The sequence below is a fragment of the Mus musculus genome, chromosome 11 (genome assembly GCF_000001635.26).
Source record: "Mus musculus strain C57BL/6J chromosome 11, GRCm38.p6 C57BL/6J".
NCBI lineage: Eukaryota > Metazoa > Chordata > Mammalia > Rodentia > Muridae > Mus > Mus musculus.
In genome coordinates this window covers 72,194,182-72,220,370 of record NC_000077.6, presented here as the reverse complement: position 1 = coordinate 72,220,370, position 26,189 = coordinate 72,194,182, and the positions used below count along the sequence as shown (strand labels likewise).

The window sequence follows — 26,189 nt, the reverse complement described above, 5'->3', positions numbered from 1 at the left end:
AAACAAAACAAGAACAAACAAACAAACAAAAAAAGAATTATAAAAATATGAAAACTAAACAACACTCAAAAAAAGTTAAAATTTACTATGCCTTGCATACAAATATCAATAACCAGGCATGAAAAGTAACAACCACAAAATACAACTCATAATGAGAAGAAAAATCAATTAATAGGCAATGTCCCAGAGATTGTACAGATGATAGGATTAAATAAAAATAAACAAAATCATTATTAAAACAAAATTATATATGTTAAAAGTAATGGCAGGGCAGGCCAAACATGCCAAAAAGATATAAGGAATTTGTGGAGGAATTTGTTTATGTGTGGAGGATATTTTAAAAGATTGAAGTTGAACTATGAGAGATAAAAATGTTTTAAGTGAAATTAAAAGAAATTTAAAACCATACATGGTATTTATGATAGGCTATAGATTATAGAAAAAACATTAGTATAAACATGAAGACAAAAACAACACAAAATATCCAGTGAAATATGAAGAGGAACAGAAGAACATCAGCTTCCCATGGCTTATCAGACCCACGATTTACACCCAGAGAGGGGCAGGGAAAAACAGTGGAAGGAATAATGGCCTCCAAATTTTATGAATTTTATGAAGACTATAGAGTCAAAGTTTCTAAGAGTGTAAGCAACCCCAAATATAGGACAAAGGAAAGAAATGACACCAAGGTTATTATTATACCAGGGTGCTCCACCAACAGTACAGAGCACACCTTGACAGAGGCCATGGACACCTTGGTGTGGAGGAACACAGGCGAGGCTGCTGCCACTGCTGCTGTGGGAACCAATGCAAATCAGGAGAGTCTGAGCAATGTCCTAAATGTGTCAAAGAGGGGAAGCAGACTTCCTAGCCTGTAAGCATGTGCTTCACATGTTCTCCTCCACAGCATCAGTGAGAGGAAAGGCCCGAGCGGTGACCACCAAGCACTGGTCAACGTCATGCTAAAGGCAAAGTAGCAAAGCCACTGCCAAGAACCTAGAGGACCACTGAAGACCCAAAAGACACTCCCGAGCTGGGAAGCCACTTGTAGAAATGCGCCTGCCTCTGCCTCCCAAGTGCCGGGATTAAAGGCCTGCGCCACCACGCCTGGCGGGACAGGTTTTCTGTTTTGTTTATTTCTGTTGTTTGTTTTTTTTACAGTTATGCAATTCTAAGCATTGATTATGGTGCCATCCAGGCCTTGGATATAAGCATTAGCTTTCTTAGGATGAGATCAATAGAACAAAGGAGGGAACAGGAATTCTGTAAAATCTAGAAAAAGATGTGAGAAAAACACCTCGTTAATTGAATTTCTGGTTCTTCCCATGGCCTGCTTAGTCTGGGGAAAGAGGATCCTGTCAATGCAAGCCTTAAAAATTTTTTAAATTAAATGTATGTTTAATGTTATATATTGATTTACTATATTTAAAATTGTATAGTATATACTTTTATGTCTATTATAAATTATTATGTATTATATATTAAACTATATAAAATATTATACACACATTGATATATGTGTGGAGGTCAGAGGACAACTTTTGGGAGTCTGGTCTCTCCTTCTACCATGTGAATTCCTGAAATCAAATTCAAGTTATCAGTTTCGGGGGCAGGCACTGTTACATTCCGAGCCAACTCAGTGGCCTTGCCCCTTTTTTATTTTTTATTTCTCTCTCTTTTGCTTTATTTTTCGAGATAGGATCTTGTTATGTAGTTTTGACTAGTCTGGTACTTTTTATACAGTCATATAGTCCTGGCTGGCCTTAAACTCATAGCAATCCTCCTGCATCAGCCTCTCCTAGTCCTGGGATTTCAGGTGTGCATCACCACACCCAGCCATTTCTTTTGAACGCAATAGGCAGTAAATATTATACACCACTCCCAGGTAATATATGAAAAAGTATGAGAATAAGAAGTGACTTCTTTACAAGAACTTACATTTATTTAGTTTTTTTTTTTTAAACTAACCTGGCTGACACAGCTGAAGGCAAGACACAACTATTACCCAGCACAATAAATCCAATTATTAGACTGTGCCATTAAAGGCTTTCTCGACTGCAAATGGAGAATATTACTCTTCATTTATTATTGTTGCACATGCTGTCTTTAACACTGTGTAACACATGCCAGGTACAGCAGCTCTATTTCCTACAGAGAACGATGAGGAAGACACACAGCATGGCTAACAGTAACACACACATTTACAAAGTACAATGGGTACATCAACAATTACCTTCATTGATGTACACTGTCATTTTGAAGCTGTGGAATGTATAATATAGATTTATGGCAAAGGTGTTTCATTACATTCATTCTCTCTCTCTCTCTCTCTCTCTCTCTCTCTCTCTCTCTCTCTTGGAACATGAATAAGTGAAATATGGAGGAAGAATCCTAGATAAAAATAAGACCAGGACCACAGGGAATCTACCAGGATCCTTCCCACGCCCTTCCTGAAGCATCAACGATCCAGAAGCAGGCGCCTGGCTTTCCCAGAGTCACATTCAGCCAGTCTTCCAAATACTACTAAAAGAGGAAACAGAAGCAGTCACTAATGGAGAAAGGTCTGGACAGACAAACACATCTCTGACATTATTTCCAGGCTAGTAATGGACAGGAAATATAATATCGTATTAACTGTTATGTTGATTTATTTTGTTACATTAGACACATACCACTTTTGCAACAAGAAGATAATGAGGAACACAAAGAGAAGCAACTGCTTTGTTTGTTTTTTTATCTGTTTATTTAAGGCACAGTTGGCCATATTAAAAAGAATTAGTAAACTGGAAAAAACTGACAATTCTTTGCTATTAGCTAATTCTTTGATACTAGCAGTTCTGTGAGGCAGACAGGCATTCAGGTAGCCTTGGGGTAGTGATGGTAGTTATAACATCAACATCTTTAGCAGTTATGACATTTCTTCTGACCTGCGCCCCCATTCTGCGGGGACAGTCCAGTACACTCCCTGGGACTAAATTAGTGCCTGGAAGTAGTAAGTGCTCTGACTCATGAGGAGTCCTGCAGAATCAGCATCTGCAGCCTTCTGTTCTAGTGGCAAGTAGCACATGCATTATTAAAGCAGGCTAGAGAGAGGGTTCCTTACAGAGCAACACATCCTCTTCCTCTGAGAACGCTTGCTTTTGTTCCTCACCGGAAGATGCTCTGAACACACTTCCATGACTGTCTTTCAGGCTTTTCCGCAATTCTGCTATGCAGAAGTCAGGGGTTTGCTTAGTGCACCACCCTCTAGCAAAGTTGCTAGAAACCTCAATGTTTCTCAACTTCACCAATGACTTGCCTTTCTCAGCACAGCGATTCTTTGTTGGAGGAGGGACAGGGTGTTGACCTGGGCACCATAAGATGTTAGCAGCATCCCTGGCTACTAGGCACTTGAGGCAAGCAGGAGCACCTTCCACGCTGCCCCAAACACACACACTTCTGGAGACAAAATCATTCCCAACTCGGTTACCAATGCAACTTCGATGGAGAGGTAGTTCTAAACTGTAAACTGCAATACGCACTTTGCTCCCTTGCACTAAATTCTTTTGATGATCTCAGAATAAAATTCAAGCTCTTTACTGTAATCCCAGAAGATTTCCAAGACTCTATATGAAGTGGCATCTTCCTCCTTTTTGTTTTCTTCCTTATACCACGCTCTCATATACTAACTGATCTTTCTCTTACATAAACATCTTTGATTTTTAAAAAAAATGTAGACTTTCCCTTCTGTCTAGAATGCACTTCCCTCTAGATCCTGATATGGCTCACTGTCCACTCACACAAATCTCGGACCAAATGTAATCAGCAAGGCTTTCCCTGACCATATTCTCTAAAGAGTTCCCTACTCTCTACCACAAGACAGACAGCCTTTCCTTCGCGGGAATACAACAGCATGTTGTCTTACTTTCCCCTTTGTTGCATGTCTCTTCATTAGAGGAAGATCCTAGTCTTTTCCACTGCTCTAGCTGCCATGCTCTAACTACTACCTAGCATGCAGTAATACTCAGTTACCATCCTGTCAATCTCACGCCTCAGGCCAAGTGTCATGGCTTCTTCTTTACTTTCCCTTCCAAGATTATTAATGGTTTTATTGATTGTTTATTAATTGTCCTGTTTTTTCCTATACCCCCTGATTTAATTTTTTAAGTGTGGGTGGAATACTATGTATGACAACATGAGAAAATGTATAATGAAATATAAGTATTAATAAAGGCCAATTAATAATGTATGAAAGATGATACCTTGCCCTGTAGGTTTCAAGCAGGTATATGATCAGGCCAGCGGTCAAGAATCATGACAAGTTTGGCCCCTCTTTGCAAATTTCAAGTCGTCAACACATCCTAGAGTGACCTAAGACTATAAAACTTACCTGGTGTAGAGACTCAAAGAATCTCATTGTCCATCAGCCAGGTTTATACTGCACTACCAGTCTGAAACCTTCTGTGCTGGCTTCAAGTTAATAGCACACTGGGGTCAACAACAGGATGGTCTAAGGTGCTGCAATGTCAATACATGTTAACAGCCCCCAGAAACCACAGCCTGTTTCTTACACTGATTTATGGGTTCTTTCCATGAAACCAAAGATGCTCGGTTCTCCTGGAAGATGGCTGGCTGGCAACTCTTCAGTCCTGGCTAAGGACCTTTGGCACTTCATCGAGCCATTCTGGCACTCTGCCTGGCTGGGCTCTCAACACGGTGCACAGTAGTCTCCACCCTCAGGGATGACGACGCCCTGACGTGGCGGGAGGACGTTTCCGTGCACTGCGAGGAGGTTTCCACGTGCTGGGAGGACACCTCAAGGAACTGAGGGAGTCGCTTCGTGGAGGGGGTGAGGGAGGGCCCCTCTCGGTGGCGCTGGGAGGTCTCCACCTGCCGGGAAGACGTTCGAACCTGCCGGGAGGACGTCTCCACGCGGTGGGATGACGTTTCCTCGCGGTGGGACGACGTCTCCACGCGGACAGTCGATGTCTCCTTGTGGCGGGTGCTTTCCACTCGCGGGGCGGAGGACTTGCTCCTAAGGGGCGAGGCCATCCTGCCCATACACCTTGGTCAGGTGGGACAAAGAGGCCCAAGGATCATGCTCTGCGTCACGTCACACAGGGAAAGGTGACGTCAGGGTGGTGTATTACGTCGGGGTAGGTAGCAGGACTCTGAGACCTAAAAAATGAGAAGTCCTCCGGCACGCCCCGCTCGATATCTGCGCGCGCAGCCGGCCGGGTCTGCACAGATAGGTGGGGCTAATTTTCCCATAAGTGAGGTTGTCCCCGCCCTCGTGTCCCACTCTGCCCCGCGACCGGAAGTAGGAGCCGTGGCTTCCGGATTCTCACCAATCGAAGTCGCGGTTCGGTCGGGGCTGGTGGTGTTCGCCTCACTCTGATTGTTATGGCCGCGGCCGTCGCTATGGAGACAGGTACGTTGTGACTTGCACCCCGAGTCTTCACCCCAAGGGAATGGTCCTACGCCCCGAAATTCCCTCCCTTTTCCCTTTTCCTGCGCTGTCTTTCGGGTTCAACTTGGCATCCTTAGAGTTGGGACCGGCGGAGGAGAAGGCTGTGCTGCTTCTCAGACTATGGTCTGTGAAAACATCTTTGCTCCTGGGTTGCTCAAACCCCTACTCCAACCCTGGCTCTTGGGGCCGTGCAGGGCCGTGGGAGAGGACTGAGACCTTCCACTGTCTGTGCTGAAGGTACTCCCAAGAACTTGCCCGAAATATCGATAACCTGTGTATTCTAATGCGGACACCGCCTTCTCTCCATTGTTTAATCACTTTGCATCATGCTTCGGTTTTGTGTAGCACATTGATTTTGCTTAACGTAATCACAGTTGATAGTTGTGGTTATAACAACTTAGGGAACCGCACAGCTATTACAGACTGTCCAGTGATCTCCGCTAACAAAGTGGCCTGCAGGTGGTAAATTCCCATTCAACTTATTTTTTCCTCAATTAACTTTAAAGGATTTCTTTACTATTTTTTGTTTTACTATTTTTGTTTTGGAAACAGGGCCTCATTACTTAGTGAATATATATATATATATATATATATATATATATATATACACACACACACACACACATATATACACACACGCATATACATATATCTTTAATTTCTAAGAAAGTCTCTTCTGCACTTTGATATTTGTCTTTTCTCCTAGATGATGCTGGAAATCGGCTTCGGTTTCAGTTGGAGTTGGAATTTGTGCAATGTTTAGCCAACCCAAACTACCTTAATTGTAAGTTAAGTACATCACTAACTTAAGCAACTAGCTCTTAATTTCTGAGAAGAGATGCAGTTTGTAATACTATTTATTACTTCGATGTGTTTGAATGGGATTTTATTTGTTCTGGTCTGTAAGTTAACTGGGCAAACAAAGGCTTGTGTTTTTAATTCCTTGTGTTCTGTTGGTAGGGATGTTAAGAGCTACTTTGTTTTAGAGATTACTAATCAGTAGTCCAGCGGTTGGTTGACATACGGATTGTTTCTTTGTGTCTTTCAGTTCTTGCCCAAAGAGGTTACTTCAAAGACAAAGCTTTTGTTAATTATCTTAAGTATTTGCTTTACTGGAAAGAACCAGAATATGCCAAATATCTAAAGTAAGTTTAATTTTTATAATCCTAAATCTGTGTATACTTTATCATAAATACAAAGTGCTGATACTGAGCAGTTTTCTCTGTGTGGGAATGGAAAATGATATTTTGAATCTTTCTGCTTTTAGTTAATGTAAGATACTGTCATCTGTAACTTAGATTATTTTAGGAATTGCATTTATTTCTGCTACCATTCTTACCTCACTCCCTTCAAACAGAACCAAACAACTGTCTTCATGGGAGCCAGCTTACTCTCTAAGTAATATAAGCCAGAACACACCACTTCTGTTCATGCAGGCTAGCTAAGATCCAGTCAACTGGTTTCAGACTATAGTTCTAATGTAATTTGGTGTCTAACCTTGTCACTTAGCACTGCCCTTGTCTTTCTGGATTTTTAATGCCTACCAAACTATAATCTAGGAAGGTAGGAAGTATTGTTTTCTGGGAGTTTTAGAGGTACTGCCCTTCTTTATAGTGAGTGTTCTTTGTTTCGAGCACTGTGCTAAATGTATTGTACACATTAACTCACTGTAAAAGAACAAACACGGACACTATCAAACTCAATAGCTTTGACTTAAAAAAAAAAAAAGAAGAAGAAGAAGCTGGCACACACCTTTAATCCCAACATTTGGGAGGCAGAGGTGGGCACATGAATTCAAGGCCAGCTTAGTCTACAGAGCTACTTCCAGGGCAGCAAGCTCTACACAGGTAAGCCCTGTCTAGATGTGCCTCTCAAAGGAGGAGACAACAGAAAAACCAGAAGTTTAGCCTGGCATCCCTTTAATCCCAGCTCTCAAGAAACAGAGTCAGGTAGATCTCTATGAGTTTGAGGCCAGCCTGGTTATGTAGCAAATTTCAGGCCAATCAGGTCCACACAGAGAGACTCTTTTTTGTTTTGTTTTGTTTTGTTTTGTTTTTCGAGACAGGGTTTCTCTGTGTAGCCCTGACTGTCCTGGAACTCACTTTGTAGACCAGGCTGGCCTTGAACTCAGAAATATGCTTACCTCTGCCTCCCAAGTGCTGGGACTAAAGGTGTGCGCCACCACTGCCCGGCAGAGACTCTAATTTTAAAAATGAGAGTAAAACATTTCAAAAATTTCTTTTTATCCTCGTTACCTTCCTGACTTGATTTGCTGCCTGTAGATTTGCTCTTCATGATGCAATTATAGATTCCTTTAGGAATCCAAATGATAGACTTGAAGTTATATTAGAAGATATAAAATGTTACATGCTAGCAAATTTTCAGACCGGAGATGGAAAGCCTGAGCCAACTTCAAGTTCAGTCTCTCCAGCCAAGCTGCTGAAAGGTGATTATCTCCACTCTGGTTGGAGGCTTCCTGGGAGCATAGTCCCTCTGTTAGAGGCAGCTTACTCCATTGATAGCCAGAGGCGAGGGAGCTCTTCCTTATATTGTGCTCAAATACACCTCCTTGTAGCTCTAACCTGTTTGTAGGTTTGTTTCTTTTTCTTTTTATCTGTGTCCTCTTGGAGGTAACAGCTATAGATGTTTAGAGTCGAGAGAGGTTGTGAAATAACTTCCTTATATCTTACATAATGTTCTGAAGTAACATGGTAGGAGTGATATTACCAAAGGTGCCATAGTAATAGAAATGGCAGGCTTGAGATCATTTTTAGGGGAGTATCTGAGTTAGAACTTGGGATGCCTTAAATGATGCTGGTAATTAACTTATGACCTTAAACCCAGGTACCCTCAGTGCTTACATATGTTAGAGCTGCTCCAGTATGAGCACTTTCGCAAGGAGCTGGTGAATGCGCAGTGTGCGAAGTTCATCGACGAGCAGCAGATTCTGCACTGGCAGCACTACTCTCGGAAGCGGGTGCGTCTTCAGCAAGCCCTGGCCGAGCAGCAGCAGCAGAATAACACAGCAGGGAAATGAAGAGCTGGGGCCAGGTCAGGCTCTTAGGACGTGTATATAATGTATTGCTATTGTACAGTACAGAGAAAAAGACTCTTCTGCCCCCTTTACTGTAGCCCTCAGAACCATTAGTGTTATTTTTTAGTTGGCAAATTTTTTATTAATAAATTATTTCTATTTAACCAGGATTGCTCCACTTTGATTTCTCTGGGGATTTGTAAATTTCAATTGCATTTAACAGAACCAAGTGAATAAGGATGGAAATGGTAGGTGTTTTAGAACAGTTTAAGAACATAGGGGTGACATACAGTGGTACCCTGGAACCTTACTGAGATCAGTTGATCCATCCTATATTAGGGTTCTCTAGAGTCACTGAACTTATGGGATGTCTCTATATATTAAGGGAATTTATTGTAATGACTTACAGTCACTGCAATCTGCAGTCCTACTAACCCAGCAATGGGCATTGTGAATGCCCAGTCCCATGCTAGTTGTTTCAGCTGGTAGTCTGGATAGGCTAGAATCCTGAAGAAGTAGGTTCCAGCAGATGTGCTGGCAAGAAGAGTGAGCTTTCCTTCCATCATCCTTAAGCAGACCTCCAACAGAAGGCGTGGCTCAGACTAAAGGTGTGCACCACTACACCTGGGTATGGAACTTGCTCTGTCCCAGGTTGGATTTGAACTCGGATGTGCTTGCCTCAGTCTCCTGAGATTAAAGTCTCCTGGGATTATCTCACCTTGGCCTAAGCTTTTCATGGCCACAATGCCTCAAGATCTGGATCAAAAGCATACCCTCCATTTCTGGAGTGTAGTTCATTCCAGATATAGTCAAGTTGACAACGAGGAATAGCCCTCACACACTCCTCCTGTTTTTGAGAGAGGGGACTGGAGTTTGGGAGTTCTAAGTGCCTTCTTTCTGCAGAAGAGGATATACTCAATTGCTCCCTGTTTTGTAAGATAGCTGACCTGGTGGTGGAAGGGAAAGACTGGCAGTTAATGACAAATGGACTTTTGGCCTTAAAGATGAGCCTCAAACACCTTTGGGAAAGTTAGCATTTATTTGGTAAGTACCATAAGTAGGCACTGTCTTCAAACACTCTGAATTTTCTTTTAATCTATTTCAAACAGATGTTTATGCGTCTGTGTTAATTGCTCTCATCCTGAAGGAGGACAGTAGGAGAGGACATCATATCCTCTGGAATGCAGTTGAAGGTGGTTGTGAGCCACTACATGATGCTGGGAACCAAACCTGGATCCTCTATAAGGGTGGCAAGAACTGTTAACCACCACTCTGTTTTTTGAGACAGGTTCTCACTTTGTAGCCCAGGCTGCCTTGGAACTTGTGATTCTTCCACTTCAGTCTCCTGAGTACTGGGCTCCAAGGAGGCTACAGAGCCTGTATCTTTTTTTTTTTTTTTAATGGATATTAATCTTTTGCGTACATGTGTTATCTATGTCTCACTGCATTCCTGGTTCTCTCAGAGGCCAGAAGAGAGTGTCCCATTCCCTGGAACTGTAGTTATGGACATCTCATGAGCTGCCATGTGGGTGCTGGGAACTGAAACCATGTCCTCTGGAAGAACAGCCAGTGCTCTTAGGCACTGAACCACCTCTTCAGCCCACATTCTTGCTTTACTTGCAGAATAATAGTTGGGCTTTAAATTTGTGACAAGGTCTGGTTCTGTAGTCTACCCTTGCCTTAAATTTGTTATCCTCTAGCCTTAGCATCTAAAATAATATTACAGGTGTGTGTCACTATGCCTGACACAATTGTTACTTGAAGAAATGAAGATTTAGATAGTACTTGGCCTGTGGCTAGGAGAACCAGCCTGTTTCACAACAAAAGAATCACATTTTAGACATTTGTGAAAGAAAACTGCCTGAGTTAAGCATATGAATCCCATGTCTTTCCTAAATGGTTTAATGAAGTTCTCCATTTCAAAGGCAGAAAGGGTTTTGCAAATACACAGAACTTAAGGTAATAGATACTAATTGCTGCAGATTTGGAAGTTAGTAAGTTACTTTCTATCTTCAATATTTCCTTTGAGCTACTACCACCATACTGAAGACTCATTTTACTCAAATCTTTTAGATAGCCACGTGTTAAAAAACTTAATGGTTTGTATTTCAATTCTTTATTGTTTAGATATACACTGATTTAATAACATCATTTACTCATCAATTCAAAGCAATAATGTGGCTGCTTTTAAACAAACCAGGCAATCAATACAAAATTGCAATCATCAGGCTTTTTTGGGTTGGTTTGGTTTTTCCAGACAGGGTTTTACTCTGTAGCTCTGGCTGTCCTTGAACTCAACTTGTAGACCAGGTAGCCTCAAACTCAAAGAGATCCAGCTGCCTCTGTCTCCCGAGTGCTGGGACTAAAGGCATGTGCCACCACAGTCCGGCAAGGTCATCAAATCTTAATCTTCAGAGAAGATCATCTCCACAAGGCTGGATTGACAGCACTCAGACTCCACAAGTTTTTGAGGCTGTAAAAAGAATGGTTAAGTTTTCACTGTTGCTATGAATATTACTAGGGGTGGAGTGAATTCTACTTTGAATGACAAGTTTTTGAACACAAATTATGCCATCAGCTAGTTATAACAAGCTTTATTAAATAGTTAGGATGCTTGTGTCAAGATGAATCATTAAAACACTTGGCCTGAGAGGCCTTGTATTTCCACACTAGGAAGCCCCATAGGCTGAAAACAAGAGACAGCATGCCTGGTGCCATCTCTTTCCCTCAACTCTTTAATTTAGGATTCTAGGGGCAGGGCTGAAATAGAGGGAGAGCCCTTTTAAGCCTGAAAAGTGGGTTTAGAAAACATTGACAAAGGTGCTTTCAGAAATGAGTCAACTTTCTTCTGAAGACAGAATCTTAAAAGTGGCTTAAAAATACACCCCAGACACTAATATCTGCATTATTAATAGTTTGTCAGGATTGGCAGAGGAATGGACACCAACTTGTGTGTTTCTGATGCACTCTGAACAACAATGTGATGTTGGAAATCAAAGGTCAAGATCTTTTCAAACTTGACTCAAAAAACAACTTGAGTTTTAACTACATTATAGCTACAAACATAAAGGTAGACACTTACTGTTCCATATTTAAGTAGTGTAGGCACTGCGGTTATTTTCAGTTTTTGTCTGAAGTCATTATTTGGGTCTTTCCAGCTGTTCCAAAATGAAACAGATAATGAAAAATACTACTTGGTTCATTACAGTTTACTCAACAGTTGACTTATATATAATATACTTGTAACCACTGCTTTTGTTAACCTTTAAACATTTTGAGAACTGTAACTTATGTGTCACTTTCTGCAAAGTTTAAAGTGTGGCTAAGATAAAACAAATGTAAAGTCAATAGAGTTCTGAACTTATTCCAGACCCAATTCATTAATGATGATATGTGGTTGAACATAAACTGTAAATATGAATTCAGTAATTCTAATTGTTTAGCTTATCAGACAATACCTAAAACACAGAGCCTGACCAATTATCTGAGGTCCTTTTTACCCAGCTTTTTAATAATATAGTCCATGTCTGGAGATACGGTATACATGACTTACTAAGGTTTGTCTCCTACTTGGCAGTAGATGAACACACAGTCTTCGGTAACATGCTTCAGCCCCTCTCGAATGACTGGCTCAGCTTTTTAAAAGAGTTAAAAAGTAATTACACATCAACTGCGATAGCCCACGCCCTCCCGTCCCCAGTCTTAGACTTTAACCGGTTGTAAGATAGGATGTTAAAGTCGCGTGTCCTCTGGACTCGTGAATCACTTAAGTCCTAGTCCTGATTGTCTTTAAGACACAATCAGAAAACTCAGCATACATATATGATGACGGAAAGATCAACTCCTGAGTCTGGTCTTTTTTTTTTTTATGAGACACTAATCGTTTGGGGAACTGAGAATTTTAAAGAACCTGGTTCCAAGATCCGAATCCATGATAAAAATGAGGGTCATCCTTGGGTGGGGCAGTAAGGGCCTAACGAGAGACGGGGTACAGCTCAGGCGCTTCTGCGGGTCTGCAGGACCAAGATCCTCATCTCATCCCACTTTCTGACTTCAGCAGGGGCCTTCTTCCTAGCACTGCTGTGGCGCAGCAACCCCCAGTCCTGGTCCCAGCCTCACCTTCCACGCAGTCCGGACACCAGCTCTTCCCTTCGGTATCCTTAGAACCGCTGAAGTAGGCGAAAATGGTCTTGCCCTCATGCTCCTTCACTGCCTTGTCGAACTCCTCGAAGCCCAGCACGCTCACCTCCTCGAAGGTGGCCATGGGTACAACAGTGCGGAGAGGAGCACGGGAGGAGCCCTAGGGTCCTGCGCCCCCAAGGCGGGGCCCAAGTAAGGCGTGGACAAGGTTCCGGGTGGGCGGGGCCGCCGCAGCAGAGTGGTGCTACGGGAGCCTTGAATAGCCATAACTCCTTAGGGCCGTCCTTTTGGTCTGCTGGAGTTTCTTTTTGGCGCCAGTTTCCCTCAGACAACTAGACGCCTGACCTGGTCTGGTCCCCACCCTGGCTTCATGGACAGTGACGGCAAAGCCCGTCGCGGTACAACACCTTGATCCTCAAATGGCTCAGGAAGATCAACGGCTCCCAAACAGCCGCGCGCCTGTTGCCATGACGACTGGGCGAGAGGCCGGAAGCGAGGCCTAGCGTGGGGTCGCCTTACGATCTCTTGGTGGCCGCGCCGCGCCCAAACCAGGTGGGCTTGGGCCGGAGCTGGGGGAATTCTGGGAAACTGCATTAGACAGAGAGACAGTGAGAGACCTCGCCCCAGGCTTGCCTTGCAGCTCCGCCCCTCCTATTACCTTTCTATTTGTCAGACTTTAGGGGGGCCGGGGCCGGGGGCGGCGTCCGGGATCGGGCGGGGGTTTGGAGAGAGCTGGGAGGCAGAAAGGCAGCGAGGACTGGATCCGAGTGTTGTGAGTGCGTGTGCGGGGGAACAGATGCAAAGAGAGCGTGTCTGAGGTTGCATTGGGGAAAGGAATTGTCCAGGAGCTGCGACGCCGGCACGGGGGCCCTTGCCCGGGCTACGCAGGTGTACACTGGCAGCGAAGATGCCGGCTCATTGCATGAGGGCCCGCAGGTTGCGTCGGGGTGTTCGGCCTCTGTGGGCGAGGAGGTGGGGTGCAGGGTTATCCCGAGGCTATGGAGTAAGGCGCCGGGTGAGATCTTCAGTGCGGCGGATGCTCTGTGCAAACATAGGGTGGCTACAGAATGGTCAGCAGCCTTTAGAGAAGAGGACTGCGGAGCCCGCAGTCCCCGCTAGGGTGAACAGGGCCTTTGGGATACCTGGGACTGCAGGCTCGGTTGAGGCAGCAATGGACCCCAGGACAGTGTGGGTGAACGGGACTGTGGGCGAGCCCGAGGTGGTTGGGCCTGCTGGGTCTGTGTGGGTGACTGTATCTGGGGAGGAGGAGCTAGACAATAGGAGCTCTCCAAGCTGTGAGAGAAAAGGTCGTCCAGGAACACTTGGCCATGAGAGCATCCTGGAACTGTGGTTGAAGGTGCAGGCTATGAGGGTAGCGTCGGGATGCTGGGAAGGAAGCAGAGTGGAGCTCCATCCCGTTCCCGTGGGAGAGGGGCCGATCGAGAAGGGTATTCCTGGGCGAGCTTCCTGGGTAGAGACCAGCCGAGGTGGTGTCACCGGACCCTGGGTGAGAGGCAATACTAGGACATTCCCCCAGGCCTCAGGACTGCCCACAGCTAGGGGAATAGGGGCCGGTTGTGAGAGAGTCTCTATCCTTTGTAGGCAGGGACAAGCTGGGAAGACACCACCTCCTGTGGGTGGACCTGAGGTAGTAGAGAAGATAGACTGTGTTTCCTCTGGACCTTGGGAAAAAAGACAAACTGTGGTGGTGCCTGAGGCCATAGGATGGTCTCAGGTCTTGAAAAGGCCCAGAGCTGGAGAAGTGAGGGAATGTGAGGGTACCTCATGTCTCTGTGGGGGAGGGCAGTCAGGGCAGTTTTCTGGGGCTCTGGCAGAAGGAGCTGAATATGGGCATATGTTATGGGAAAGGGGGCTGATGGAAGGGGGCCCTGATGCCCTGCTGGTACTACCCAGGGCCATGGAAGATGGAACTACCTCCCACGGGGGCCCAGGGTTGTGGCAAAGGAGACAAGAGATGGAAGATATAGGTTCTAGGGGTATTCCTGGTCTAAGGACCATGGGACAGCTTGTAGGAGTGCCTTGTGCTAGAGAAGAGGAAGCTAGATGTGGAGGTGACCCGGGGTCATGGGGTGCAGCACAGGCTGTAGAATTGTGTGCTTCTGAGGAGCATGAGATAGGTTCTCGAGGTGCCCAGGGCCTGTGGGGTATAGAACAGGCAATGGGAGCACCCAGGGCTTTGGGGAAGGAGGCAGATGATGCAAGTATTCCAGGACTGTGGGGAAAAGGACAGTTGCCAGGTTTGCAGACAGTGGTGGTACCAGGAGGTAGGGAAGAAGAAACCAGCTATGACGTTTCAGGCCTGTGGGAGAGGCAGCAGTCGGCTCAGGAAGCTCCTCTGGCTGAGCCATTGCCGGGGCCGGTTATGGAGGAGACATACAATGGGAATCCTCTAAGCCTGTGGGAAAGGAGGCAGGTCATGAGGGAGCCGGAGGCTCAGGAGCCTGCAGCTTTAGGAATACATGGGGCTGTGGATCAGGATGTCAGATGTGGCGCTCTCTCCTGTCCGTGTGGAAGGAGGCGAGCTGTGGGATTGACGGAAGCAGTTGTGCCAAAGCACAGGTGGGCCACAGAAGGCGTACCCTCGGCTCTGGGTGTACCTGCTGCCTTGTGGGTGTGTCAGGAAAGCAGCTCTACAGACGGGGTGAACCTGCCGGGAAGAACTCAGGTTGCCTGCGCGAGACCTGTGGCTCCTGAGGAGTGCTCATCTGTGCTAGAGGATGCTGAACCTGGGGCTCTCCCATGTTCATGGGGAAGGAGACCGGCTATTGGGGTTCCCCTGGCTCCTGAAATACCTGGTTCTCTGAAGATAGAGGCTGGCTCCAGAAGTTTCTCAAACTTATCAGGAAGGAGACAGACTGTGGGTATACCTGTGACAGTAGGGGTATCACCAGCTGGTGTGGGCGTGGCTCTCAGGGGATCTGGTTGTGTGTGGGAGCACAGCTGTAGGAGAGCCTCAGACTCAGGAGGCAGGCCACCTACAAGGGTACCAGTGACTGTGGGGCTCCCCGAGTCCATGGGGGATGCGACACTCTCTGCGGGTGTACAGAGAAGACAGCCTGCTGTGATGCCTGTGGCTGCTAGAATTCCCACAGCCGTGGGAGAGACCACAGCTTCTGGGCTCTGTGGGCCTCATGGGGTAGTGGATAGAGGCTGTGGAGAAAGCTCGGGGATATGGCAAAGAAGACAAATGACCGAGGTACCCACTGCTGCCAGTGTCCCTGAACTTGAGAGGGAAGCAGGCTCTGAAGGTATCTCTGATCTGTGGAGGAGACACAGTGGAACAGTTCCCGAGGCAGGGAGGGAGGCTTTGCATCCGGGGAGGGTTCCCATGGTCAGACATGTCCCTGCACCAGTGTGGGTGGCTGGGCCCTCTGGGGAGGAGGCAGATGAAGGTGTCTCTGACCTGACAGTGGTTAGGAGACCGGCCACTGAGGGAGTAAGGTCATCAGGGGAGGAAACAGTGAGTAGAGGGAGCCTGGGACTTGTAGGGAGGGGCCAGGCTGTGGAAGTTTCTTACACCGGTGAGCTTGGTACCAGAATGTGGGTCAGTTCAAGATCTGCAGGGGAGGTAACAACCTATGAGAATCTTCCCAGAGTATCTGCAATGAGAACAACTGTGCCGGCAGTTTCAGGGGAGGAAATAGACATTGGCCATTTCAGAGATGATCTGCAGGGGAGTGGGAAGAGAGCTGTGGGAAGGATTCCTGAAGCTAGAGTGACAGTGGATGCTTTGGGAGAGATGGGGGAGGGTGGACTGAGGGGCACCTTCCAGTAGATACATAGAAAACAGTTGAAGATGTCCTGGGATTCTGGGAGGGAAGAGGCTGGGGAAAGGTTTGTCTTGGGCGTAGATGGAGGAACTGATGTATAGGGACCTCATGATTCCTGGAGAGATACTTTGTGGCAGACATCACAGGGTGTGTAGGGTAACAAATTGGGAGACTTTTGGAAAGATGGGGAATGCATTACAAGGAAAGGGCTATCCCAGGACTTTTTACAAGAGAGTGGTGTGGGTGGGTGTCCTTGGACTTGTGTGTGAATGTGTGTGTGATTGTTGACTTGAGGTGGACAGCCTCAACTCTGCAGCTCATTCTGTGGCTTCAGCTCCATCCCTGTGGTGCTGGCAGGCCATTGGCATTGCCTTCCTTGTGTGCCTCCATCTGCTTCTTGGATCATGTCTCTGTAGTCTTGGGAACGAGCAATCTTGTACAGCTGTCTTTATGTTCCTGCAAATGCATCTGCCTTTAAGAGGATCCAGTCTGTAAACTTTGGATTATTTTTTAAAAATTTAAGCTACTTTTTTTCCTCTTAACCTTGAACTTCCCAATTGATTTCTAGAATTCTTTGAGAACAAATTTTCCAGTGTATTTAAAACTTATAATTTCTCAGAAAATAGCTCAATGCAACCATGTTGCATTAAATTGTTTACTGTGTTCAAAGTACTGCTTGTGGGAAATAAAAGAGTAAGACAAGGCCCTCAATTCTCAAGGAGCCATGTCTAGCTGGGAAGCTGAGACACAGACACTGAAATAGGTAAATAGCTATGTGTGACAACATGGTTAACCTCAAGTGACAGGGCCATTCAAATGTGTTAAAAGATCTTGAGAATAGAGAGAAGGATGGGGGTGGAGCTCCTTAGAGCATCCTAGTTCTTCTGTAGCCTGAATGTGGTCTCACTGTGAATGTGTACAGGGTGGGGATAATGGAGGAGCTAAATATCTAGAGAGCCCTTTCAGCTAGTTAAAACCCCAGCTTCAGTTAGAAGCCCTTGGGATTTTATCTGAGCTACTTAACATTCTGGAATGAGTACATTCTGCTCTTTTGACCAGTAGTTAGGACTTACTCGTGTAGAACATGTCCATGAAATTATCCAGTCATAAAAACAATAGTTTGTCACAATAGAACTTAGTATAGACCCTTAGGATTTAAAATGAAAATGGCCCAAGAGATTATCGCCAAAATAGTGGCTCCCTCTTCTTTAGAAAATAAGAATTTCCAAAGTGGCTGCTTTTATAAATGCAAAAAATAGACCTCTTTTTAAGCAGTCATTCTTGTGCGAGGTTACTGTGAGTTCACTTTGGAATGTTGCTATATATGCATGGGATTGTGGGGTTTTTACTCTGTTATTTGAAGGTAGTTGCACGTTTTAATTTGATACTTGTTTCGTTTAAGGAAGATTTGCCTGATAACTAGGCAGCCGCTCATGTTCATCATCTGACCTGATGGGACCAAGCCAGCCAGCTTCTACATGTGTTCATCTAGCACCCAGTCTCCAACTGGATGCCATGAGTGACCCCAGGAACCTTCAGCCCCAGGTTGTTTTGCTGTTTTCCTTCAGATATTTATTACAAAACATTTTAAACATGAAGACAAGTTGAAAAATAAAAAGACATTGAACATTTTGAAGCCATTTTCTAGATTTAGCAGTTGTTAATAATTTGCCCTGTTTTCTGTCTGCTCAACCATCTGTCTCTAAGGTTTGTGAATAAGCATTCCAAAGGAAGCTACAAACAGTGCCGCTTTCATTTTAAATATTTCTGAACACTTCACGAATGAACTTTCTTACTTAGTTGTATCATTTTCATACTTAAGAAAATAACTTAAAAAAAAAATTATGTGTCTGAGTTATATGTGCACATGTGTGGATACTTGTATGTAGAGGCCAGAAGAGGGCATTGGATCCCTCTAGGCTAGCGTGTGACGCCTGGCACCCCTTGTCCACACATAGCTATTTAATAGCTCAGCCCTCAGGTGTATGGATAAAAAGAGTTCAGTACTTAAAGTGCTTTGTGCATCTAACGGTGGTCATTCAAACGCTATGTTCAAGAGTTACAGGTTAAAATGTTTTTCCACTCTCAGTTTTTGGTGTGGTTGGTTTCATTTCACTGTTACCTGTTGCTACCTTTATAGGGTTTTCTGTTAGCCTAGCCCCCCACTTCCCTGGTGTTTGTGAAGCATTCACATGGTTCCAGTGCAGACCTGCGCAAACAGATTCGTTCAGGAGAGTGTGGCCTCCGCCTGCTTCCTCCGCCTGCTCCTCCCTCCTCTTGTTCTTCCCATCATGCCCTCAGGATAATGGATTTCATTAACTCCCAGTTTTCTTTGTCATTTTCTGTATGTCCTAAGGACCAGATGCATGCACATATTCTTATGGCACCTTCTTTTCTTGATATTATAGCTACTTTTTCTCACCATGTTTCCTACAAAGTACCTCCACACCAGTTCCCAGAGCTGTTTCTAGAGACATTCTTTGTCTTCCAAAAGCACTCTATTCTATGACTGTCTCAAAGATGATTCCATGACCAACACTGCATGGACATGTAGGTTGAGTTCAGTAATTGGCAATTACAAGCCATATAATAGTAAGTGAGCTTTTATATGTGTACTCTTGGGAGTGGATCTGCATGGTATCCCAGAAGTGATACTGGACTGCGGGGTCAAAAGTAGACGAATATTGCTAAGTTACCCCAGAAAGGTGTGTACCTTGCCCATTACACATTCATGTCCTCTCCCTCTCTCTCTCCCTTTCTTGCTTTTTCTTCATCTCTTCTGTCTTTCCCATTTCCTGTGTTTTTTCTAAATGTGTATGAGTGTGTACCTGTGTGAATCTATGTGCATTGCTCTATGATAACATGTTTGCCTGTAGCCTTACCAAAAGCATAGTGTTGTGCTCTCTTATCTTACGGAATTTCACTATCTTTTTATAAGGTTAAATGGTTTTAAAGATTTAAAAATTGTTTTAATTATGTGTGTGTATGTAGATTTGTGTATGGATGTTTGTACATGAGTGTAGGTGTGTGTTCAAGGTGAAAAGTGAAAAGAATGGTGTTACAGGTGGTTTAGAGCCTCTCTTCCCCTCTCTCTCTCTCTCTCTCTCTCTCTCTCTCTCTCACACACACACACACACACACACACACACACACAGAGCCTTTTGTACTTGCAAATAATATTTTCTTCTGGTCTTTGCTTATTGGGGCTTTTTGTTTGTTTGTTTATTTTTGGTTTTGGGTTTTTGTTTTGTTTTAGTGTTTTTTTGTTTTTTTTTTCTTTTTGGTTTTTCGAGACAGGGTTTCTCTGTGTAGCCCTGGATGTCTGGGAACTCACTCTGTAGACCAGGCTGGCCTCAAACTCACAGAGATCCACCTGCCTGGCATTAAAGATGTGCACCACCACTGCCTGCCTAATTCAGGCTTCTTGTGTGTGTGCATGTGTGCACGTGTGTGTGTGTGTGTGTGTGTGTGTGTGTGTGTGTGTGTGTGTGTGTGTGAGAGTATGTGTGTGTGTGTGTGTGTGTGAATTTGTTGGTTTATTTATTTATTTATTCATTTACTTTCAAGGCAGGGTTTCTCTATATAGTTCTGGCTATCTTGGAACTCGTTAGACCAGGCTGGCCTTAAACTCAGAGATCTGCATTTCTGCCTCTTGAGTGTTAGGATTAAGGGTGTGTGCCATCACTGCCCAGCTAAGAAATTTCTTTTAATGTAGTCAGATTTATTGCTCATGTGTCATTTCACTTCCCCTCACATTAGAGATCCTTTTATTACGTATGAATTTTGAATAGTAGTTTAAAGAGATTTTTCTTGTGTTCACGTTAGAGGGGATTCATCGGCTTACTTGTCCCCTGGTGTGTATACCAATCTTGGGGTATTGAATTATGTTCAGAGAAAAGGCTTTCCCCAAATAAGGTAACAGATGTTAGCTCCTGGTTGTTGTTGTTGTTGTTGTTTGAGTTTGTGCACTTTCAAGTGTTTTCTCCTTAGTGAAGTTTCTCCTACTCCTTTATTAACCACCTCCTCCCAAAAAGTTCCTCGAGGTTTAGCATATCTATGTGATTGTTTGAGCACATTTACTGTGAGTGTTAGGGAGCGCTCCCAGTGAAGGTGTCCTGAAATTGGGTCCACTGAACTCCGTGGCATGGATCCCCTTACTCCCTTACCCAGCAGGGGGGCTCTTTTAAGTTGTAAAGTCATACAATTATTTCTCTTGACCTGATAATCCTAGAACATATTACTTAACCTAAGAAAATAATGTAAAAACAGAAAAACAAAACAAAATCCTAAATGCACACATGTACTAATAATAGACTTAGTAGTGGAAAAACTAGAATAATCTTATTTGTTCAATATAATTGTCGCTCAGCCTGAAAGGCTGGTTTTTGGAGATTAGAAAATGCAACAGTGAAAGTAGTCTTAAAGTCTGTGAGGAATGTAGAAGGATGTTTATGCTTAAGTGTAGAGCATCATAAGGCTGTCTGTTAGGATGAACTCTGGGAAGAACTTAAGTCTGTGTAAGCCTGGGTAAGTGGACTGTTTAGGACAAAATGCTTTATGGGCACAGGGTAAAGGACTGTGTAAGGACCCGGTGGAGGTCTCGGGAAGACCGGAGTAGCCTCCACTGGCTTTGCTCTGCTGTGCAGTGCATGCCTGTGGGGCTGTTGTTACGAAAGCTCCAACCCAGGGTCTCTGTGTCCTGCTCGACTTTGACGTTCTGAACCAGGGCAGATCTGTAATTCGGAGTTGAAGAACTTGCTGGTTGGTTAGATGATTTAGTAGAGAACCTTGTATGTCATGTATACGGGTGGTTCTGTGGGCACACCAGAAAAATATCTCTTCATACAAATAATCTTCTAGGTAAAATATTGGTCACTGGAGTGAGTGAGTGAGTGTGTGTGTGTGTGTGTGTGTGTGTGTGTGTATGTGTGTGTGTATGCTTTGCAATATATTATTTTTCTAATGTGAGCTTACTTTTATTTATTTCTTAAAGAACCAGCTGCAATTTAATAGGAATGTTCCTACAAATCCCAGCAACTTGGCAGTCCGGTACTCTTGCCCACATGGAATTAAAATTGAAAAACTGAAACACTCATACAATGAATTGAATCATGGTAAAGACTTGGATTTTAAAGCTGGAAATGAATTAAGCAGTTCTGTCTCATTTTCTGTCATATCAGAAGAGAGGCTTAGCTATGCTGTCCACCTAGCCAAGAGAGATGTAAAACGAAGACAATTTGAAGAACACGTGAAAGATCATCTCAGAAGTCTGCCCCATAGCTCTCACAAAGGTATGCACACCAAGGTGGAAAGGAAGGACTCCAAGAGTCAGGATGTCTGTCATTGCAGCCACCAGCCGTCCAGAGTAAGCCTCTCCAGCTCGGGCGCTAAGGTGTATGTGTACACATCTCAGCCAGGACGAGCTGATCTTACTGTGCCAAATTCACCACCTACCCATGATCCAGGACTTCAGCCGCAACCCAGAATAGAGGAGAACAAAAACCTGTGGGAACAGAAAGGCCTGCTAGAAGTTCAGCGACTCCAAAAGGAATTGAGTGGTTGTATCCGTAAGATAGAAGCACTAACGAAAAAAGGTGAGAAAAACTCAGTTCTTCATTTGATGAGATGCCATGGCCTGGGATAATTTAAATGCATTCATTTGTTTGGGCCTCCTCCCCCAATGCACACGCCAGCTGAGTTCTGCTGCCTCCTGTGAGCTAGTTGGTTCCGTAGAGCTTAGCAGCCACTCCAAGAGAGTTGGACTTGGAGTCTGACATAGGTCTCCTTTCTTTGATGAGTTTGCTCTGCCCACCCCCTGGGTGTGGATTGCCTGACCATACATCTAGCACCTACATACAAAGCATCCTATCATATTTGCTTCTTGAAAAATTATTTTAATTTGCTTTAAAAATACTATAGTATGGGCTGGTGAGATGGCTCAGGGGGTAAGAGCACTGACTGCTCTTCCAAAGGTCCTGAGTTCAAATCCCAGCAACCACATGGTGGCTTACAACCGCCCATAATGAGATCTGACGCCCTCTTCCTGTGTGTCTGACAGCTACAGTGTACTTATGTATAACAATAAATAAGTCTTAAAAAATACTATAATATATGTATATTGTAGATAAAGCCACATCATATATGACCACAGGGTAAAAGTAAGAAGTATAATCATTGTATACCATTTTCACAGTAGTTAGTAATGTCAGGGTCTTAGCATTTCCTTGAGAAGTAATAGATTCAGGAATGGAGAGTAGGGTTACTATAGCCAACAAGTAGACCATCAAGCCCAGCTCTTAGACAGTGGGGTGTGAAAAGTTGTGTAGCAAAAGGTGCTCCTGGGCTAGGATAGTACGTAGTCTAAAATTATATTTTGCATTTAAAGTTTAAACATATATGTTTGTTAGAGAAAAAGCGTAAATGTGTACCTGTTGGTTGACATAAGATAAAACTCCCACTGGGGATGTGGCTGGGTAGGAAAAAAAAAAGAGATGTACTAAGGGTGGGTACAGCTTCATCCCCTAGCTCTGGGACCAGCTACAGAGAAACTGCTACCAGTTGTAGACCAGCAATATCTGAAACAAAATGCAGCTGCCTGAGGAAAACAGCTTCCTCACACAGCCAGAAAATGTCGCCTCCAGTCTTCCTGATGAGCACATCCTATAATGCTTGAGCATCATGGGGCATTCAGAACATCTCCATAGAACACCCAGAAGTACTGTGGTTTGTTTCTCATTATCCCTTACTTTTGGTGTGTAGCGTAACCCCACCAGATGCTTTAGGTAGAAGGCAAGCTCCAGGGAACAGAGCTCCCAGGTCTCCTGCTCTGGTGATCTGGCCTAAGGCCAGGACCTTTAGAACTGAGTTAGAAGCTCTGTGGAGGCCAGGCTGACCTGGGTTACTTTGTTCCCTTAAGTAGTTCAGTGGTCACCAGTTGTTGGTGACTATGCTAGAAATGCCCTGACAAGGACAGATGCTAAAGGAGGCCTGCGGATGCTCAGTCTCAGTTCTGATTCAGAGGCCTGGGCTTCCCAAGCCCCGCTGGCTGCTTTACACTCACATCAAGGTGAAGAGTTAATCTCCTGCCAGAACCAGGTCCTGGTTCTGTTCTTACGGGTATGTGAGCTTGGATTTTCTCTCCACTGTGTAACTCAAATAGAGGTGGCGATGACTTGCCCTAGAGACGCCCATATGACTTTTTCCTGTGTATGTGCAACTTCTGGCTTCAAAGTTTTGCCTTTCTCAGCAGCCTAGTTGCCTTATTGTTCTTGTTTGACTCATTTCCGGCCTGTTGCTGGGACTTAAACCCACGCTTGCTTGGTGAGAGCTGCACTGTAGAGCTGCTCTTCACCCTCTCTCAGTCAGTGTAGCAGTCAGTGAGGAAATCCAACTCGGAATACATGCGCACAAGCAGAGCCGTGCTTTTATCAAACTTTTCTGTTAAGAGTTTTATAAAAGAATGTGTATAAATATATTTGGAAACAATAGTCTAGAAGAAATGGATAGATTGGCTCTCCCCTGGGCAGTATTCCAGAAATGGACTGCGTTGATCTTTACAGAAATATGGAGAGCCAGTGTGTACCAGAGTGAGTTTCTTGACATGTAGCTTGACACTTATACATCCAAATGACTTTAGCACTTCCATCTTAAAATGCTAGAGAAAGAATTTCTCATTTGGATTCAAGATAAATAATTCAGTAAAAATAATCTCACTTTACATGAAAATAATCCAGAAAAGATTTTTTTAAAATTTTTTTGAAAGACAGGGGAAGCATTGTACATTTGGCTCAATATAAAAGAGTTTTGACATAATGAACTTGCTGTCTATTGGAATTTGTTTTGGTAAATTCTGGTGCACAGGACAGCTTGCCAGCATCTTTGTGTCCCTTCTTTCCCTGAGTCTGTACACAGGTCACTCACTCAGTCTCAGCCTTGGCTGTTAGACGTTAAGTCCGCTAAGGCAGCCTCTCTGTTTCCTTAGTAAGACACGTCAGCTATTAATTACTCTATTAAGTACTTAAAGTGTCTGTGTGTGGTTTTTAACCTAATGTGGGGAAATACTTTCAGATAGACTAGAAGAGGCTTTGGATCCAGATGAAGAGCATCGAATCCGAGTCAGGAGACAGGAGCAAGCCGTGCGCTGTGCCCGCATGCTCTACGTTCTTCAGCAGCAGGTTTGGAAAAGCCAGGGAAGCTGGAGCAAGTGGCCTGCATGTGGATTTCTTAGAGACTTGTACTTACTTTTCCCTCAGTCACAAGGGCTCTGCATAAGCGCTAATGAATTTTCAGGGTCAATTTCCTAAACCTATGAACTAGTGATTCACATTCTTTTGACAGAAAGGTGTGTGTGTGTGTGTGTGACATGCATGTTGTTTTTAACTTTGGGGGCATAGACTATTGAGTCTACTAAAAGACATTTTTCCTTCTGAAAAAGTGCTTGTACATGTGACCCTGAGTCTTAGAGTGACTTTTCTATCTGTCGTAGTTTTATTACATGGGTTATTCTTTATTTTATGATAGAAAATGAAGAATATTGTCTTTCAAGAAACATTTAATGGTTAATAAACATCCATTTGCATTGGATTTTTGTGTGTGTATATATAATAGATTTTTTTAAAGTTTGTTTTAACTTTAACTTTTATTTGTTAATAAACCTTTAAACCCATTTTGGTCATTTAAAGCTACATGTTTGTTTTCATTGCTTGAACCAAAAGCTATATTTTGTTTGTTTGTTTAAAAGCAAATGTCATAGTTAGATTTTCTTATGTATTTTTTTTTTAATCCTATATTGGTTTTTATTTTACACCATTGCCACAAAAGTTGTTCTTGGCAAGTGCTATACCACAAGCTATTTCTATCTGAGATGGTTCTGAAACATAGATCTACCATGTCAGATTCTGTGTGTGTGTGTGTGTGTGTGTGTGTGTGTGTGTGTGTGTGTGTGTGTGTATGGTGTGAAAGGGTCTCTTACCATGTAGCCCTGGCTGGCCCAGAATTCAGATAACCACTGTCTATGCCTTCCTGGTGCTGGGATCAAATATATGTACTAGAACACCTAGTAGAAAGAAAAGTCTTTAGTGTGGCTCATAAGACTCAGCAAGCTAATCCTTCTGTTGGTCACTCATGGTGATTGGGGGCCTGAGAACAGTTCTGTTAACCGTTTTAAAGCAGAAATCATTCGGTGTTAGTAGATATAGGAAATGAGTAAGAAGCCTTTTCTCATTTTTAAGTGACTTGGGTTAGTAAGGGTTATGTTTGGATAAACCAGGGTCTGTTTTTCTATAAGATCAATGGACAGACATAAAAGCTTTGTTTCTCCCTTTTCATAAAACAGGTAAAAGAAATCCAGGAAGAATTGGATAAATTGAGTCCACAAAAAATTAAACATACTAAGAAGGTACGTTATGATCCTAATGAATGGCTATTAATAGCGTGCATTTACAGTGTTTACTCAGTGTTTCTGTATACCTGTTAGGGAGGGGCTGAAACAGCTCACTATGTGGTTACTCCTGGTATAGACAGGTCACTGTATGGCCATTCCTGGTATGCAGACAACAGGAGAGAAAAGAACTTGTTTCTAGAGAACATGAGGTTTTGCAAGTCTTTTCTCTATGAAAAAAGTTTTGTAACAGGGAGCACTTTGTGTGGCAGATAGACTCCAGATATTCCTTTTTTTTTTTTTTTTTTGAGAACATGGTTTTAATATTTTCAACTATTAATACTAACCAATAATTATTTTAAGATATATTTTGTTGTTATGTCTCCCTTTTCATTT

The 26,189-nt window shown here is 43.8% G+C and overlaps 4 protein-coding genes across 19 annotated transcripts in view; 2 read left to right on the top strand and 2 right to left on the bottom strand.

The window, feature by feature from the left end:
- Positions 1-1,920: 1,920 nt before the first annotated feature.
- 4930563E22Rik (RIKEN cDNA 4930563E22 gene) lies at positions 1,921-5,233 on the bottom strand. The gene has a single exon (NM_001163728.1). It carries the CDS (start codon positions 5,038-5,040, stop codon positions 4,651-4,653), a length of 390 nt encoding a protein of 129 aa, NP_001157200.1. The 5' UTR covers positions 5,041-5,233; the 3' UTR covers positions 1,921-4,650.
- Med31 (mediator complex subunit 31) lies at positions 4,779-8,647 on the top strand. Its single transcript, NM_026068.2, has 4 exons — positions 4,779-5,410; positions 6,156-6,233; positions 6,498-6,594; positions 8,294-8,647. The coding sequence occupies exons 1-4, from the start codon at positions 5,383-5,385 to the stop codon at positions 8,484-8,486; spliced, it is 396 nt and encodes a 131-aa protein (NP_080344.2). The 5' UTR covers positions 4,779-5,382; the 3' UTR covers positions 8,487-8,647.
- A 1,236-nt stretch (positions 8,648-9,883) lies between these two features.
- On the bottom strand, positions 9,884-12,817 carry Txndc17 (thioredoxin domain containing 17). The gene is made up of 4 exons (NM_026559.3): positions 12,603-12,817; positions 12,037-12,118; positions 11,566-11,641; positions 9,884-10,956 (listed from the first exon to the last, which is right to left on the bottom strand). Exons 1-4 carry the CDS (start codon positions 12,745-12,747, stop codon positions 10,888-10,890), a joined length of 372 nt encoding a protein of 123 aa, NP_080835.1. The 5' UTR covers positions 12,748-12,817; the 3' UTR covers positions 9,884-10,887.
- Positions 12,818-12,888: 71 nt separating this feature from the next.
- Positions 12,889-26,189, top strand: part of 4933427D14Rik (RIKEN cDNA 4933427D14 gene) — a 53,554-nt gene continuing 40,253 nt past the window's right edge. For 4 of the 16 annotated variants that reach the window (XR_388546.4, XR_001780070.2, XR_003949524.1 and 1 more), the window contains exons 1-5: positions 13,085-13,175; positions 17,817-17,959; positions 21,408-22,008; positions 24,482-24,588; positions 25,749-25,811. Coding sequence is in view for 8 of the 16 variants with exons in the window: in XM_006534367.3 (XP_006534430.1) it covers positions 17,867-17,959; positions 21,408-22,008; positions 24,482-24,588; positions 25,749-25,811 (864 nt within the window). In the remaining 8 variants the exon portion in view is untranslated. Of the gene's footprint in view, positions 13,176-13,325; positions 13,396-14,043; positions 14,131-15,438; positions 17,178-17,816; positions 17,960-21,407; positions 22,009-24,481; positions 24,589-25,748; positions 25,812-26,189 lie in introns of those variants that run through there. The other 12 variants (NR_155066.1, NM_001361564.1, NR_155065.1 and 9 more) reach the window with 10 other exon arrangements.